Raw genomic sequence first — 15635 nt, 5'->3', positions numbered from 1 at the left:
AGGCCAAGCAAGCGGCTCGAATTACAGTAGGGTGAGAGTAAGTAAGCTCGGGAGAAAGAGTGACATCAGCACAGCCAGCGCAGCACGATGCAAGTAACCGGGGGCATGGTTCCTGATTTGCGCCGATCGATCAATCAAAAACTCTGTATGTAGCCCTAGGGGGACAAGGGGGGGGCCGACAATGGGCTAACAAAAACCCAATTCTCCGTCATTGCTGCTTAGCATCTGATCAGACCAGTCCTCACTGCGGGGTTCCGGCCGTCTGGGTGGCTTACCTTGGGCTTTGGGAGAAACTCAACCTCCCCCGCACACGACCACAAAGCACTAACCACCACTGGGCAAGCTGAACGACGGCTTCATAATTCGTGAAGCTCTGTTAGCTTTGTGGCCTCACAAATAATGAGCATAGCACATTGTCCTACAACGGGTTGGCTTACCCGTGACGGGCCAGTCTCGGTGTCTTCCACGTACCACATCTGCCAGACAGGAGTAACCCTTCTCCACCACCTCAGGGGAGGTTGAAGTAACAGTAACTCTCTCTGCCGATCCAAGACGGCCTCGGTGACGCCTTCGCTTGGAGAGGCCGGAGGCACTCTGCCAATTAGGTCTACAGGAGCATAAGAAACCCCGCCTCGTTCTGCTCCTAGTCTAGTTGAGGTGAATAATCACCAATGGGCAAATATAAGGAGATGTACATCCTACATTGGCTGAATGTTCCGTCGCCTACATAAGTACTATTTGTCTATTCTCTAGTGCCCACTACGTAGCCAGAACTACTTACATAAACATACACAAACATACCATCACCGCAGGAATAATCACCATGGCCGGCTTCGCTAAACTTACCCCAGCTTTCACAGCTAAAGTGCGTGCATTGCCGTGGACCGCTCCCTGACCGCAATCCTCCATCATACCCACAAACTCCTGACATCCAGGTGGACCCAAACCACTCACTAACGCTACTTCCCCAAGATCCCAATCGACCCACCGAATGCCATTGGCGTCCTATCCACCGGCAACCATTTGACTCATGTCTCCTTCGTAGCCGGCCAGGAAGCGCTCGCCTCCGAGCCGGGCTACCCCACCGCCCTCAAGGGGACCTGGGTCCACGGCTCAGACTACATCAAGACCGATGCCGACGGCAAGTACTCGCGCCTCGAGGTCGACAGCCTCGTCAAGGACACGAGGACCGGCGGGCTGGTGCGGTACAGGTACACCGGCGTCGTCGATATGGCGGGCGCTGCCGGCAAGGTCCTCAGGGGTGATGCGGATGCAGCTACGACTGATTTCGGTGAAATTTGTGAGTTACTACCGCCTGTTTTCTACACCTCAGACGGGGAAGAGGTCGTGTTTTTCTCTTTTTCTGACGTATGCCCGTGTTTGTGCGCGTCCCCAGATACGCATGTCAAATTCGAGACGGGTCATGCAGAGCTTAAGGATCTGGAGAACAAGGTCTTCGTCGGCTCTGGGCGCTTCATCTTGGAGGCAGGGAAGCCTGTCACCGTCGAGTACAAGATCAGCCAGGTTTCGATTTGAAATGCGCCCATGCAGTGTGCTTCGTGAGGGACAGCTTTTTGGAGTCCCGTCGGCTTCTTATTCCAAGGAAATATGTTTTCTGCCGCGTCAGAGATGACTCTATATGACTAGAAGTACAGTAGCATGTGACTAATTCCGTGTCAATGCTATGCCTCAAACAGCCTGCCTGATCGTGTCTTCATCTGATGCACTTGATGCCGTCCTTGATCCCAGTCCCGCGCCCTCTATTCCAACACATTTTCCCAGCAACGCCTCTGATGGCCATCCAACTCTTCCGACATGGTATCACCCCGGCCTCTCATGCTAAGCCATGCGATTCAACGATCGACAGAGTGCCGCCCATATCCCGGTAGCCCCGGCAACTTGCCATGCCCAACCAAATCCGTGGACTAATTGTCTCTAGGCCTCATGAAGCCCATGCCAACTCCGAATGTGCAATGTCTGATTCCCACTCATCTATAAGCTCCTTCAGTCATAGATTCCATCCCGTAGCACACTTTTACCTCCTCGCGCCATGCTCAGGAGACTCCAGCCCCGACCCGTCACTTCCTACGCCCTGGGACCATACCCATCACCTTCAGGAGGCGTTACCGAGCTGAAGCAGCTTCTGACCGCAGATCAGGTTGGCATACTCGTAAGCCTTGGACTCAGGCGGGAACGTGCCACTCGCAGCCCAAAGATCGATCAATGGCTGCATGGGCTCAAGCTCGTGTGGTTTGAGCATATCCAGCGCGGTGGCGGTCAGAATAAAGTGGCTGAAACAGCTGTTGAGCTGTTTCTCAAGGTTCAGGTGATAGAAAGGCTCAACGAAGTGAGCCCAGTACAGGTGTGAGTAGACGCGGAACATTTGGCGGAAAATGGTCTGGCAGACCTCAACGAAATTCTGGGGAAATCCAGATCGTTTGCCGACCCAATCAGGTTCCCCGGGATTCGTCAATTGGGATAACGGAGTGGTGGTGATGTTCGAATTGTGTGCGTAGGAGACTCCAGAAGCCTCAGTGGGGAAGATTCTCGTGTCGTCAATCTTGCCGGATATCCACCGCTGCATAAGCGTGATGTACTCATAAGCAGGAAGCTCCACGGGCTCTCTGCGACTGTTAAGCCACGTAAAAGAGTGGCTCCTGCGAAGACAGCGTCAGCTGTCGCAATCAAAATGAGAAAGTGCGACGGATGTACATACTGGCCTGCAGACATGCGAGGGCAATTATTCGGATTGCAGAGGGATGACCCATCTTCTTCCTTCTCATGAATGACGCGAACGAAGTTCCAAAGGTTGCGGTAGTGTTCAATTACTTGGGGAGACAGTCAGCCTTTCTTTCTTGTTTTCTTTCTTTTATATCGGCCAGATATTCGCAGGGCAGTGACGGCTAGCTCATGGCAAGCAAAGGGAAGCTCAGACGGTGCTAGAGCGGACTTCTCTAATGCTCAGCGAAGATACCCTGTAGCACGCCTGATCTCATACGACAAATTGCCCTGCGAATATCCGTTTTCGTATCTGGACTGGAAATCACAAACCTTGATGAGCGATCCACTCCCCTTGCTCAACGGTCTTCGGTCTAGCGCTCAGGGTCATGAAGTTGCCCTTGACGATATGCTTGGCATAGTTCGGGTTCAGCCAGAGAGGCATGGGCCGAGGGAGATGATAAGATTCGAGGGCATCATGACCACTGGCCATCAAACCGCTCTGCTCGTCCATCGCAATCGTTTGCGCCAGAGAGGGAGACTTGGGCAGAGGTGGAAGATTAGCAGACAGACCTGCTGAGACGGGCGACTGGCTACTGTGAGACCTGTCCAAGCTCAGAGGAGAGACGGGTGGGTGGCCAGCGCTGGTTGGGCTCTTGCCCGGGCCGGGAGACTTGGTGCCCCGAAAACGGGCGTTGCTACAGAGACAGATAATCAGTGTCTGTGATGCGTGACGCGGAGAGGTTTCGAAGTGATATCGAGGTAAAGTAGTGGAACAAACAGACTAGCGCTGGATGAACGCAAGACCGAATGGAGGAAGGGAGAGACAATGAGGGATGATATGAAGAAGTGATGAGTTATGTTGTGATAGAGAACAATGGCGACTCGAGCTCGTGTTCCCGAGCCTCGCTACACAGTTGTCCAGAGATAAGCCCCGTGGGAGATTTACGCCGTTGCCTGGGTGCCACTGGTCTGATGGCACGGGCTCAAGCCTCTCCTGGACGTTCCGTCCCGTAGAAAAAGATCTGCCGCTCCCAAGATGAAAATACGAGTAGCATAGTATGGAATCCAAGGCGCAGCGCACTGAAGGACGAGCAAGCACGTGCTCTTGCTATAGATGCGGCGAATTCCGTCACTGTCCATGGCACAGCGCGAAGGTCCATGGCACAGCGCGAAGGTCCATGGCCCAGGATCGAATGCGGACTGTTGATCCGCTCGAGGGCGGTATAGCGGTCCAGACAATGGCAGCGGGTTGAAGCAAGGGCAGCAAACGAATCAGAAATAACGGTACTCACATGCCAGAGAAGAGGTTGGACATGGTGCGCGCGTAGGGGCGATGCGATGCGACAACTAGAAGGCCGGTCTGGTCGTTTGCCGTGGAAAAAATTGCGCGTTGCGCTCTGAAAGCCGCTAGAGTATGTCACGAATTTGGTCGATCTCTTTTCTGTTGACGGTCCGTGGTCTTTCGGGATTCACAGTTGAGAGGCAGTTAACCTGGTTGAAATTGACGTTGAATGTTTCCAAAGTTCCCTGGGAGTGAACCCCTATTCTTGGGCTGCAGGGGAAGTGCAGTACTTCCGGGCTGGTCCGTGCGATTGGACGGCCCAGCCTGCCTGCAGCTGGATGGGTGTATTGACCCAGGTATGTAGACTAGGTAGACTAGACAGTAGATGTCTCTTTTCTAGCTGTGGCGTCTGCTGTATTTCTTCAACGATGCCTTCATGCACTCTGTAGATCACAAAAATAATATCAAATAATGCAAGCAGACATTCAAGGCACTCACTATAGATCTATAGCACAATAGAGGAACTCATACTGCCAACTCTTGGTAGATACGTATCTGCGTGGGACACTCAAAGGTACCAGCCCAGCCAAGCTTGGCCTTGCGCTGTGCCAGTGTGCCCAAGTCTAATGGGAGGGTATGTGGTAGCTTCGGCGATACTATCCCTGTTCAGGTAACCTGTCTGGGCCGAAAATCCATGAGCTCGACATGCACAACATAAACAACCTTGCTGTCTATCCACTTGTCTATTGACCAAGCAGCACATGTTCAGCCAAACGACTACCGAATCTAAGCCTGATTGACATATCTTTTCTTACCGCCTTCTGTAGCCTTCACAGCAGGCCTACCCACAAACATTTCCACAAGAAGAGCGCAGCGACCGCTTAGCCCTTGCGGATCGGCGAATCGACAGATCTCCGTCTCGAACCCGTCGCACGCCACAAAGCTGTCCAAGCTATCATGTCAGACCTAGAAGACCAGGTTGACGTGTCGGACGGTGGAGGTGATGACCTTTTCGGCGACGATGGGAGCGACGCGTCGCTGATCGCGGACAACCCGCCCCTTCCTAGCGACGATGACCTGGCTTCAGAGCCCGATCGCCAACGCAGCCAGCGCAGTGAGACGCGTGAGCCAATTGGCGGCGACGGCGATGGCGATGGCGAGCGACGAGAAAAAACCGTCGCAGAGGAGATCATCTACCGCCATGGGCTCCCAAAGACAAAGGATGGAAACGTTGGTTGCCCCTTCCCATTCTTGACTTCATGGCTGGTGTATCTAACTACTCCGCAGATGCAAGCTGCGAAAGTCCCCAACTTTCTGCGCTTCATGCCGACCGAGTACAAAACGGACGAGTTTCAGCCTTCCGACTGGGCAATTGAAAACTCGCTGCGAAAGATACCCACCAACCTCGTTCGATACCGGCGGAACCCCGACACGGGCGAGCTGGAGAGCAACTCAAACATCTACAGGTGGAGCGATGGCTCCTTGACCTTACAGGTTGGTGAAGAGCACTTCGACATACAGGTCAAGGATCAGGTGCCTCCAGCCAACAAACCGTACATTCCTGACCGTGACGCTCATCGATACATTGCTGCTGCGCACATGGGCCACTCACATTTGCTTACCGTCGCGCACATCAACGAGGAGTGGACCATCCGTCCGGATAAGCAGCGTGTGGATGAGGACACAGAATTGCTGAGGGAAAGGATGGGTCTGGCAAAGGGCGGAATGAAAGAAGGCGAGATGATCATCACCACCACAGAAGATCCCGAGCTACAAAAGAAGCAGGCCGAGCAGGCTGAGAAGGAGCGCATCCGCGCGCAGCGAAGACGGGAAAACGCAGCAGCGAGGATAGACGGTGGTGGTGGAGGAGGCGGTGGATTTCGGAGGGGAGGTCTCTCCATTGAAGGCCTGGAGGGCGGCCGGCGCGCGACAGGACGGAAGCGTGGCCCGGGAGGATCATCGAAGCGAAGCGGTGGCGGTCGCCGCCGCAATGACGAATACGATTCGGACGACGATCTTCCTGCCGGAGCACACGGAAACGCCAATGAATATGATCGCGAAGACGACTTTATTGCGTCATCTGACGATGGCATGGAAAGTGGGGAGGATGGCGGGGAAGAAGATGACGATATTCTCGACGCTGTAGACAGAGAGGATCGTGACAGACCACGAGCTAAGCGGCAGAGGACCGCTGAGCCTTCCGACGATGAGGATGCTGACGGCGAGCCAGAGGACCCAGCGCCTACGGGCACGTCGGCGGGTGGAGAGCATGCTCGACGGAGGATGCGACGTATCGTCGATGATGATGACAGTGAATAATTTTTACATGAAAGAATCGAGCTGGGTCGTCAGGTAAATTCAAGTAGGCAATCAAGGTCTATTGATGAAAGACTCCATCTGGATGCAAGGGACATCTCCGAATTTTTGAATTGGCTCACGACGCACATTCCTCTAAACGTTCAGTTCGAATCAAGGTCAAACTTATTTTGAGTACCTCAAAGAGACAGTTAATTCCCCGGAAACCTGAGCATCGAACTTCACTGTGCTGATCAATCTATTTTCTAGTGACGATATCCGAGTCTTCGGCATAGCTTGTGATGACCCAGACATGAGCACTTCCCTTCCAAGAAGCAGACCTACGAACTGTTCGGTGCCTTCTCAGGAAGGAGGCCAGTCACTATCGATTCGGTGGCAATCCTGACAGCACTCGATTCTCTCGCCCGGAAAATCGTACACGTCGAGCGAAGCTCTCCAGTACGCCTTCTCCGTACACCTCTTGTAGGCTGAATTGTCCCACGCGTTAAAATGGAAAGACATATAGGCGCCCTTTTCGTCCTGAGCAGAAGGCGGCGGCGGCTTGCAAACCCAGCTGTTGGTGCCTGTACCGTAGCACGTCTCTGCCAACTCCATCCTGAAGCTTTTGCCGCATTCTAAACCATCGCGGCCCCACTGGAAGCATCCGAGGTTAGCTGCTGAAGTACTGGGAGGAGGATGATTCATGAGAAACTGGCGGAAAGCCACGCTCCTCCGTCTGTAACCATGAGCCCGTGTGATGAGCTGCATCCCTGCAACTGCAGGCCAGCGAATGGGTTCGATGCAATCCAGAAGAGAGTTTACTGCAACGACAGGTTGTCTGGAACAAGGATATATGAGAGTGGTTTCTGGAAGGTACTGTACTTACACCACGGGTATAGATCTCAAAATGTTGATGAACGCCGTTCCATCCGCAGAAGCTCCCCGTCTCGTTGTAGACTGGCTTCTCTGGTGGTGGCACGGCTGCCGATATGTCTGGCTGGCTGGCTGAACGCGCCAAAACAGCCAGGAGGGCCGTGGCGAGCAAGGCAGTCAGGCCGTATGCCATCTTCTGAAGAACGAGCACTCAGTCTTGCTGATGTGTTAATGTTTCCAAATGAGGAATTTTGGGCGCCTGTAAACACGACGCAAATGCGATGTTGTAGCGGGAGACTTGTTGACCTTGTAGATCGAGTGTGCAGTGAGTCGCCAGAGCGAAAGGGGGACAGCTGGAGGGGAAACTCGTGGCTCTTAGACCATCAAGGCCATAAAGGCCAGCGACGGCTTCTGACAGGATGGAGATCTACTTGCGTTCCAGATCCTGCTAATTTGAAGCATCCACCGCTGAACATGGTCCGTGATGCAGTCCGGCCTCCTCTGATGATATCAACCATCAAGCAACACGATCGTGCCGTCTGTGTGCTAGATCAGTAGCGCAAGGCTGAGTCTTAACTATAACTGTCTGGTTTGTTTAATCGCGAATAATCGGGCGCAATGCTTGACGACAGCACGAGATCTCCTTCATCTTCCAGCTCTCTTCTTAGAAGACGCTCAGTCCATTTGACCCAAAGAAAACTACAAGCGGCCTCTTTAGTCACGCGAAAAAATTCTAGGAAGCCGAGAAACAGCCAAGAGTTCTTTTAAAAACGTCGTGAAGGCGGATTGATGGCAAGGTCTTGAGCTTCTGACAGCAGGCCGAGTAAGAAAAGTGAGAGGGAATAGACAGTCCCTCTCCTCCCTTGAGATGTCCAGAATTGTCCAAAATGTCACATACACCACAGTCAAACAAACTGCGGAAAAGTCATTACAGAACCCCCTGTGGCCTACTTGTTTCCCCGTATAGAAGGTTATTCAACATGAGAACACTAGACAAGAGACCATCCCAAAAGAAATTATGCCAAAGCAGATTATCCCATTATAAATTGATTTATAGCTGGTCCTGTGACTGGCTATATTTTGAATGATTACCTCACGGCGATATACCTTATGGACGTTTATTCAAAGTTGGTTATCTTGAATTCCCTTTTCCCCTTTTGCTGTTCATCACAGAGATACTGTATCCGCAAAGTGGACACCCGAGCCTAAGTTCGTGGGATAACAATAGAATCAGACGGTCTCCTGGTCAACAGGGGATATTCGAGGAATGACGATCATCCTATCTTTTATCTGTGGTCATGAATCTGTAGGAAGCTGATGGGAGAAAATGGCTCAAGAACCTAGACACTGAGTGTTGTTGAGTGAACAAGAGGTTGTTGACCTTTGGTCCTGATGCCCATTTAGGAAAACCCCGGCCGAGTCGGTTGGTGCATTCGGCCGATGTTGGGTCCGGCATGGAATTGTCTCCACAACTCGTTCCATTCACATGTCAGTTGTCATTACCGTACCGTGCTCGATACTTCGTGTTGCTCTGGCAGCACATGCACGCTCGGGCACTTGTCGTGTACTGCTGCGTTGCGCCCCGAATGACGCACTGCCTAGGTACTCAGCTCCGTATAAACCCCACCCGACGCAGACCAGCCCAAGTAAACCAACAGTCTGTCCAAACGTGCACCACAATGCATTTTCTACCTTTGTCCTAGTTGCCAGCTACGATCAGCTACGATCCTTAGCTCGAGACCCGAATCAACACAGTCCGATCTGTCAACAGCTCAGATGTTCCAAAGCGGCGGCGGCTACAAACAGATATGGGGTCGGTGATGTCGGTGTTTATAGGCGTCTGGGGCGTGATAGTCGAGATCGTTGATTTCTGGCGCAGAGTACGTATACATGGACAAGGACATACACAAAGCAAGCAGCGAGGCTGACGTGTCGCTCATTATCCAGCGATTCCTAGAGTGGTACCGTCGCAAAGCCCCCGCCGAGCTCTGGCTCGACGTCCTCCGCCATGCCGAGCTGTACGAAGAGTGGGAGGAGGCCGCCCTTCACCTCGACAACCTGCTGGGGCTCGACCTCTGGCGTTACAACCAGGTCTCGCGATACTATGATTACCGTCTCATCAACGAGCGCCTCGACAGCCTCGCCCTGGCGCGGGAGGACCAGGATATCCATGCCCTGGTCAACCTCCTGCGCTCGGGTCTGGTGCGCAACCTCGGCAACATCACCGCCACCAAGCTCTACAACCGCAGCTTCGCCGGCTCCAAGTTCCTCATCGAAGAGTATATCACACAGGTGGCAGAGGCTATAGAGTTCATCAGCAGGCTGCCTGCTGTCCCGCCGAGCGGCGTGGGACTCCTAGGGAGCAACTCCTCCGGGAATGTCGCGGGACCTCAGCCCCAGGCCCAGAGCCAAGCACCGCCCCAGATGCCGGCCGTCCACTTCAGTGACAACAGTTCGACGACACCCGGCAGCAACGCCAGCAACGCCAGCAATGCTGCCGCTGCGAACATCAAGGCCCCCATGACCATGTCCAACCAGATGAAGCTGGACTTTGTGCACGACACAAGACAGGCCTTCGGGCGGAGCACGCTTGTCTTGCAGGGCGGCGCAATCTTTGGCCTCTGTCATCTGGGCGTCGTCAAGGCTCTCTTCTTGCGTGGGCTGCTACCTCGCATCATCACCGGAACGGCGACGGGAGCCTTGATCGCGGCGCTGGTGGCTATTCACAAAGAGGAAGAGCTACCTGCAGTCCTCAAAGGCGATGGGATCGACCTGAGTGCTTTTGCGGCAAAAACTAGGGCCAAAGGCGATGAGAACTCAGGAGTAGCACAGTCGGGTTCGACCAGGTGGGAGACGCTGCTTCGCAGAGTGAAGAGATTCTACCGGGAGGGCTACTTCCTCGATGTCAAGGTACTGGAGGAGTGTGTGCGTGCCAATGTTGGTGATCTTACCTTCGAGGAGGCTTATGTCAGGAGCAAGAGGGTGTTGAACATCACCGTAGCCGCGACGGGTCAGGGCGGCATTCCAACGCTGCTGAACTACTTGACGGCGCCGAACGTGGTGAGTGACTCTACTTTGAGTTCTTAACGGAATGTCTTGCTGAAAATATCGTCTAGTTGATATGGACGGCTGCAGTGGCCTCCAACGCCTCTACGCCAACTTTTTATGGCCACCGCGAGACCACCATCCTTTGCAAGGACCAGGACGGAAAGATTGTCCCCTGGGCCCCTGCTAATACCATCGACTTCCGCCACTGGACGCACGTATCATACTCAGATCGAGACTCACCCCTGATGCGTATAGCAGAGCTTTTCAATGTAAATCATTTCATTGTTTCACAAGCGCGCCCTTACCTCATTCCTTTCCTACAGTCAGACATGCATGGCCCTTCACTCTTGGAAACCCGCAACAAAACTACCTCCGTTACCGCGTTCCTGGTCAGGATGGTCGGTCTGGAGATTAGGCATCGCCTCCGACAGCTTGACACGCTGGGGCTTCTACCGACCGGCATCCGACGATTCCTGGTCGACGAGCGGATCCCCGGTGCCAGTGTAATGCTCGTGCCAGAGGTAACCGCGGGAGACTTCATCAGGCTGCTAGAGACTCCGACGAGGGAGACGCTTGACTACTGGATATTGAGGGGCGAGAGGAGTGTCTGGCCGGCTGTCGCGGCGCTGAAGATCAGATGTGCGATCGAGACGGAGCTGGACCGTGCATACCAAATAGCGAGGAGGCTGAAGGCCGGCGGACTGAGGCGCAAGTCCAGTATCTCCGTGAATATATCGGGCAGTGGTAAAGATCAGAAACATCGGGCCAATAGTTTTGGCGCAAGAAGCTGAGGTCGCCGTGTACAACCGACATTGTGATATTGGCATTTTTTACCTGGGAACCAAAATGGCACTGTAGCGTTGCATAGTTAGGAATTATCGTAAGCAAGCATCTTAATGAATTTGTACTGTCCACCCTGTCCTTGGGCTGAATGTGCTGAGAGCCCTCGGACGGCTCACTATCTCGGCCGTACGGCAAATGTAAAGTCATTCTGGCAAACTTGCTACTTGAAAATCCACGATGTCTCAGAACCAAATCACGCGCTAACAAAAGGCCTCCCCAGGGCCTTCCTCATCTATACCAAGCGCAGTCTTGCCTATTCCCGAGCCAGCTTCATTCTCCCGGTGCGCCTCCTTGAGACCCGCGAGATTCAGCTTCAGCCTCCTCTTGAGATGGCATTTGACAGTGCCGTCATCGAGCATGTGTGCCAGGTCCTCGAACCACCTGTGGTGCTTCTCCTCGTCGTCATTAACGTACCCGTGGTATGCGCCAGAACAAAGCCAACACCAGGAGAAAGTTTGCGACTTGCTCATGAACTGCGACCCGTACATGTCGAACTTTGCCTGCACGATACTACACACCTTGCCGAAGGGGGCGACGATGTCCGAGATGGCGTGGATGTACTGCTCGGTCCGGGACGTGATGAACGCGTAGCGGATGGGCACGTCCCGCGGGATGTCCAGCTCGCGGACCTGCTTGACGATGTCCTCCCTGTGGTTGATTACATGGGAGGCACCCATCTCCTTGGAGAACCTCACAGTCTCGGGCCGCGAGGCGGTGGTGATGACCACGGGCAGGCCTAGGACGTTCCGGGCGATCTGGCTCGCGATGCTGCCGACGCCGCCGCCGCCGTTGATGATCAGGATCCCGGATCTCTCGCCCTTCTTGATTTCCAGCCTGTCTACAAGTGCCTCGTAAGCCGTGCCATACGTGAGAGGCATAGCTGCAGACTGAACGAAATCAAGCTTCTTCGGCTTGTGGCCCGCACTGTGATTTGTGTCAATCATCTACCATGGTCTCTGGGATTTTGTCTGATGGAGAGTCAATGGGAAACATATGCGTACTGCCGTTCATCGACCAGCATCTCCTCTTCATAACAGCCCTGGCCCAACGGATTTCCCAGGTAGTAGATCTCATCCCCTTGCTTGAAGTGCTTCACGTCCGGCCCGACGCCGAGAACAACACCAGCCCCGTCGTAGCCCATGACGTGAAAATGCGGCTCGTCCTGTGTCAGAGGCTTGACGCGCTCGTAGTAGTCGGGCGCGTCGTCATAAGTGCCTGCACGGACTTTGATATCGATTGGGTTCACGGCCGCTGCTTTCACGCGGACGAGCATCTGTCGCCCAGTGGGCGGTGACGGTCTAGGGAGGCGTACGGACTCGAGATTCTCAAGAGGCCCGTACTTGTAGACTCCGACGGCGCGGATGGCTTCGGCACTGGTATTCGTCGACGTCATGGTCAAAGTTCTGAATAATTGGAGGTGTGTTGTCGGCTTCGATCATGACACTGGCGACGACCTCGAGGAGGGCCGAGATACCCGTCCTTATATATGTGTCTCTCTTTCCATTTCGTCATGACTATATGACGTTGACTTGACGTTACATTGGATCTACATGAGGTCGAGATCCGTAAGTGCGGATTCGCGGAACGAGGATATTGTAGTGTGATGAATGGAACCAAAATGCGATTGTTGACGTTAGGGACGAGACGCCTTTCGAAAGCTGGCTCTCCCGTCGTTCCCCGTCGGCGATGCTGTGTGACGATGGGATCACTGAATATTGGGGAATCCCTGATGAAGACTACGTCACTCCAGAAAGAGTCCATTCGACAGCATTTTTCGGTTCAAACGGATGGCGTCTGGCAACTAACGAGGGGCCACATGCTTTGAGATGCCGAGTGGAGTGTGGTGCCGAGATGCAAGGTCAAGTTGGTCATTAGCCATGTAGAGGGCTACTGGATGGAATAAGCAACATCAAACATGGAGCGATATGACCTCATGGTGGCCGACGTTGACTTGCCGTCTCGTAGCATTGCATGAAGTCGGCCTTTTCCGGCCCTCCAGGCTCGTCAAAAATCGTGGTCGAGTGCAGAGAAGGAGCCTGATGTTCATGAGATGGAACTCTGAACCTGGAGTCGGGTGGCACATCTGTAAGACCACACGAGCTGTTACACCGTCTGCACAATAAGTTTTGTGACAGGCAAACAAAAAGATAAGGCTAGCTCAATGAGCTGGTTCTCGGACGAAATGCCGAGGGACCGGGCCAGCAAGTGCGTGGGAACGAGAAGAGAGCGCGGAAGAGTGGAAATGGGTCTCGGAAGTCTTTCACCATTTCATCAAAACGGTATGGAACGCGAATCGGCGGCGGGTGACAACAAGAATTGCAGAGACTGTGAAGAAGCAAACTCGAGAGTCAGACAAACGAGGGAATAAAATGAATTGCGAGGCGCAGATCGTAGTTGGACTCGATTTGGATATAATACGAGAGCGATTTTATGCGTGTACTGTGAAGCCGATCAGCGAACAGGAAAACCCGAACCGTGATTAAATTGGTATATAGCCCACTGCCCCGAGACTGTTTCTCGAACCCCGACTGTATTTGATGGGGCGCATAAAAGGTTGCACCGTCCCAGGACCGCTCCTGATCTGACGCGCCGAAGTAGAGATAAACGCCCTGGGTAAATCTATCGGGAAGTTTCCTTTTAATCGCACCTTTTGCTTCCTTCCTTCACCACGACTGTCCCGATCCGTGACTGTGCTGCTCCTCCCTTTCATCCTTTTGGTATCTTGCTGCTCTTGGGCCGCGCTGAATGGCCCGCCGAAATCTGCCGAGTCGCCCTCGGTGGATTCGAGTCAATCCACGAAGTTGCGCCGACTGACTAGGTGATGGGCGGGCGAACTTAGTGGGCTGGAAGCGCTGGGATAACGGACATTGGTGTCTTAATATCCTTCGCCTGCACCGGTTCCATTGTGTCCTGGTTGATACATGTAGTTGGGCTCTGCACCGTCGGTGCCTTGACCAGCAAGGTCACCGGCCTGAAAAGTCGAAGACCCCGAGTTCGATGGTCCTGCAGCACCACCTTGAGCACCGTAGCCGCCTTGGCTGCCCGGACGGCCTTGCTGGTTTTCGCTCCTGTTAGACTGAGACTGCTGCAAGTAGTGATTAGCCTGTCTGCGCGGCGTGCCTGGCTCCCAATCGGTGAATGGACAGAGTGGGCCTACCTCGCGGTACTTGGACAAGTAGATCTTCAAGGCCTCCGAATAGTTCTCGAAGCCCAGGGAAGTCATCGCAAAGAGTATGTCTTCGCCATTCACCGTCTTGCGCTTCTCCTGGTGACATTTTTCAGAGGCTACGCCTGGTCAGCCTTCACGTGCAGTTGACCTGCCGCCTCTTGCGAGGGGGTGGGGGAGGGGGAAGAAGATCAGCTTACCCTCACTGGTGATGAAGCTGATGAACTCGCTCACACATTCCTGCATGCACTCCTTGGCCTCTTTGGCGATCTTGGCGTTCTCTGGGAGAGCATTCTTCATGATACGGGCGACTGGCGCAAAGTTGCGTATGTTAGCATCGTAGAGATCGTATTTGTCCGCCTTGGATGAAGCGCGAGGCGCTTCTGGCGACTTTGGAGACGAGTCGTGGGACATGGACGAATGGATATGCGCGGTGCTTTCTTAGAGGCAGAGCAGGAGCATGCCACTCAACCGAGGGCCAGTAGCCATGCAGCGCAAACCAGAGATGGGCAAAGCAGCGCACGCCCTCACGAATCACGACGAAGCAGAAAGGGGAATCAGACGCACCATTCGCTATCGGCAGCCACCGGTCCTGCTCCTTCACTTCGAACTCATAGGCGAGGCCGCTTGCCTGTGGGTCTTGAGGATCATTCATTTGTGCTTCCTCGTCTGGTGACTGTACACCTTGTTCAACCTCCTTGGGAGGGGATTGGGGGGAATCCGACATATTTGGCTACCTGCAGCGGGTGCAGACTTCTTGAAAATTCCTTGGCCTGAGTGCCTCGCACAAATGCTGGGGGAGATGATGTGTCCCTGACACCCTGACACGTTGCAGGGTAGTGAGGCGTGCAACTTTTTTTGGGTCTGCTTAAGCTGCAGAGATGCGTCAATCGTGCCTCGTCCGCGCGTGGCAGGATTACTTTTACTTCCTTTCCCCGGCAGGTAGTGGTAGGGCTAGCGATGGGCAGCCTGTTAACACCTGGTACAGCGGATGGTGGGATCAGCCTCGGTCCAGATGCTGGGAGTGACAAGTGACAGTAGTCGTCGGGTTGGGGCTGTGATTGTGCACTTGTCGTCCGTCCGCCAGGCCGGGTCGAGGATTCAGGCTGTAACGGAGATTCAAGGCGGGACGCGAGAGAGGGGTGGGATGGGTTAATGCGGGACCCACAGTAGTCGCTGGATGCCCTAGTGCTGGAGAGTACTGCTCTGTAGCTTGTAGCTTCCTTGCCGCCTGCTGCTGGATCGCGTTGCTGCAGGATGTCGTCTTGGCCCTGTCCTGGACAGAGGAACCAGACACGGGTTTAGGACTGGGCAGCAAAAAATAGAGTTTTTGGCTACCTGTACTGGTCCCCGATGCAGTTGCTCAATATCCCGTCCCGATGTGTCGTGTTCAGGCAAGGCTTGTTG

The 15635-nt window shown here is 54.0% G+C and overlaps 7 protein-coding genes across 7 annotated transcripts; 3 read left to right on the top strand and 4 right to left on the bottom strand.

Annotated features, from left to right (window-relative positions):
- Positions 1–823: 823 nt before the first annotated feature.
- Positions 824–1536, top strand: J7T55_008562 (uncharacterized protein; the record flags this gene model as incomplete). The annotated part of the gene is made up of 3 exons (XM_053138892.1): positions 824–865; positions 973–1300; positions 1397–1536. 3 exons carry the CDS (start codon positions 824–826, stop codon positions 1534–1536), a joined length of 510 nt encoding a protein of 169 aa, XP_052997837.1.
- A 577-nt stretch (positions 1537–2113) lies between these two features.
- On the bottom strand, positions 2114–4036 carry J7T55_008561 (Mob1/phocein family protein; the record flags this gene model as incomplete). The annotated part of the gene is made up of 4 exons (XM_053138891.1): positions 2114–2657; positions 2717–2828; positions 3052–3416; positions 4014–4036. The coding sequence occupies 4 exons, from the start codon at positions 4034–4036 to the stop codon at positions 2114–2116; spliced, it is 1044 nt and encodes a 347-aa protein (XP_052997836.1).
- A 924-nt stretch (positions 4037–4960) lies between these two features.
- On the top strand, positions 4961–6322 carry J7T55_008560 (rna polymerase ii-like protein; the record flags this gene model as incomplete). The annotated part of the gene is made up of 1 exon (XM_053138890.1): positions 4961–6322. One exon carries the CDS (start codon positions 4961–4963, stop codon positions 6320–6322), a length of 1362 nt encoding a protein of 453 aa, XP_052997835.1.
- A 339-nt stretch (positions 6323–6661) lies between these two features.
- J7T55_008559 (uncharacterized protein) lies at positions 6662–7364 on the bottom strand (the record flags this gene model as incomplete). Its single annotated transcript, XM_053138889.1, has 2 exons — positions 6662–6952; positions 7185–7364. The coding sequence occupies 2 exons, from the start codon at positions 7362–7364 to the stop codon at positions 6662–6664; spliced, it is 471 nt and encodes a 156-aa protein (XP_052997834.1).
- A 1583-nt stretch (positions 7365–8947) lies between these two features.
- J7T55_008558 (patatin-like phospholipase) lies at positions 8948–11010 on the top strand (the record flags this gene model as incomplete). Its single annotated transcript, XM_053138888.1, has 3 exons — positions 8948–8984; positions 9051–10231; positions 10288–11010. The coding sequence occupies 3 exons, from the start codon at positions 8948–8950 to the stop codon at positions 11008–11010; spliced, it is 1941 nt and encodes a 646-aa protein (XP_052997833.1).
- A 252-nt stretch (positions 11011–11262) lies between these two features.
- Positions 11263–12455, bottom strand: J7T55_008557 (uncharacterized protein; the record flags this gene model as incomplete). Its single annotated transcript, XM_053138887.1, has 2 exons — positions 11263–11986; positions 12064–12455. 2 exons carry the CDS (start codon positions 12453–12455, stop codon positions 11263–11265), a joined length of 1116 nt encoding a protein of 371 aa, XP_052997832.1.
- A 1482-nt stretch (positions 12456–13937) lies between these two features.
- Positions 13938–14955, bottom strand: J7T55_008556 (Nuclear transcription factor Y subunit beta; the record flags this gene model as incomplete). The annotated part of the gene is made up of 4 exons (XM_053138886.1): positions 13938–14147; positions 14220–14347; positions 14429–14668; positions 14796–14955. The coding sequence occupies 4 exons, from the start codon at positions 14953–14955 to the stop codon at positions 13938–13940; spliced, it is 738 nt and encodes a 245-aa protein (XP_052997831.1).
- Between the last annotated feature and the right edge of the window lie 680 nt (positions 14956–15635).

Source organism: Diaporthe amygdali (assembly GCF_026229845.1).
Source record: "Diaporthe amygdali strain CAA958 chromosome Unknown NODE_4_length_2575358_cov_65_588622, whole genome shotgun sequence".
Lineage (NCBI taxonomy): Eukaryota > Fungi > Ascomycota > Sordariomycetes > Diaporthales > Diaporthaceae > Diaporthe > Diaporthe amygdali.
The sequence above is the reverse complement of the archived record's forward strand: the minus strand, read 5'-3'. Positions and strand labels throughout refer to the sequence as shown.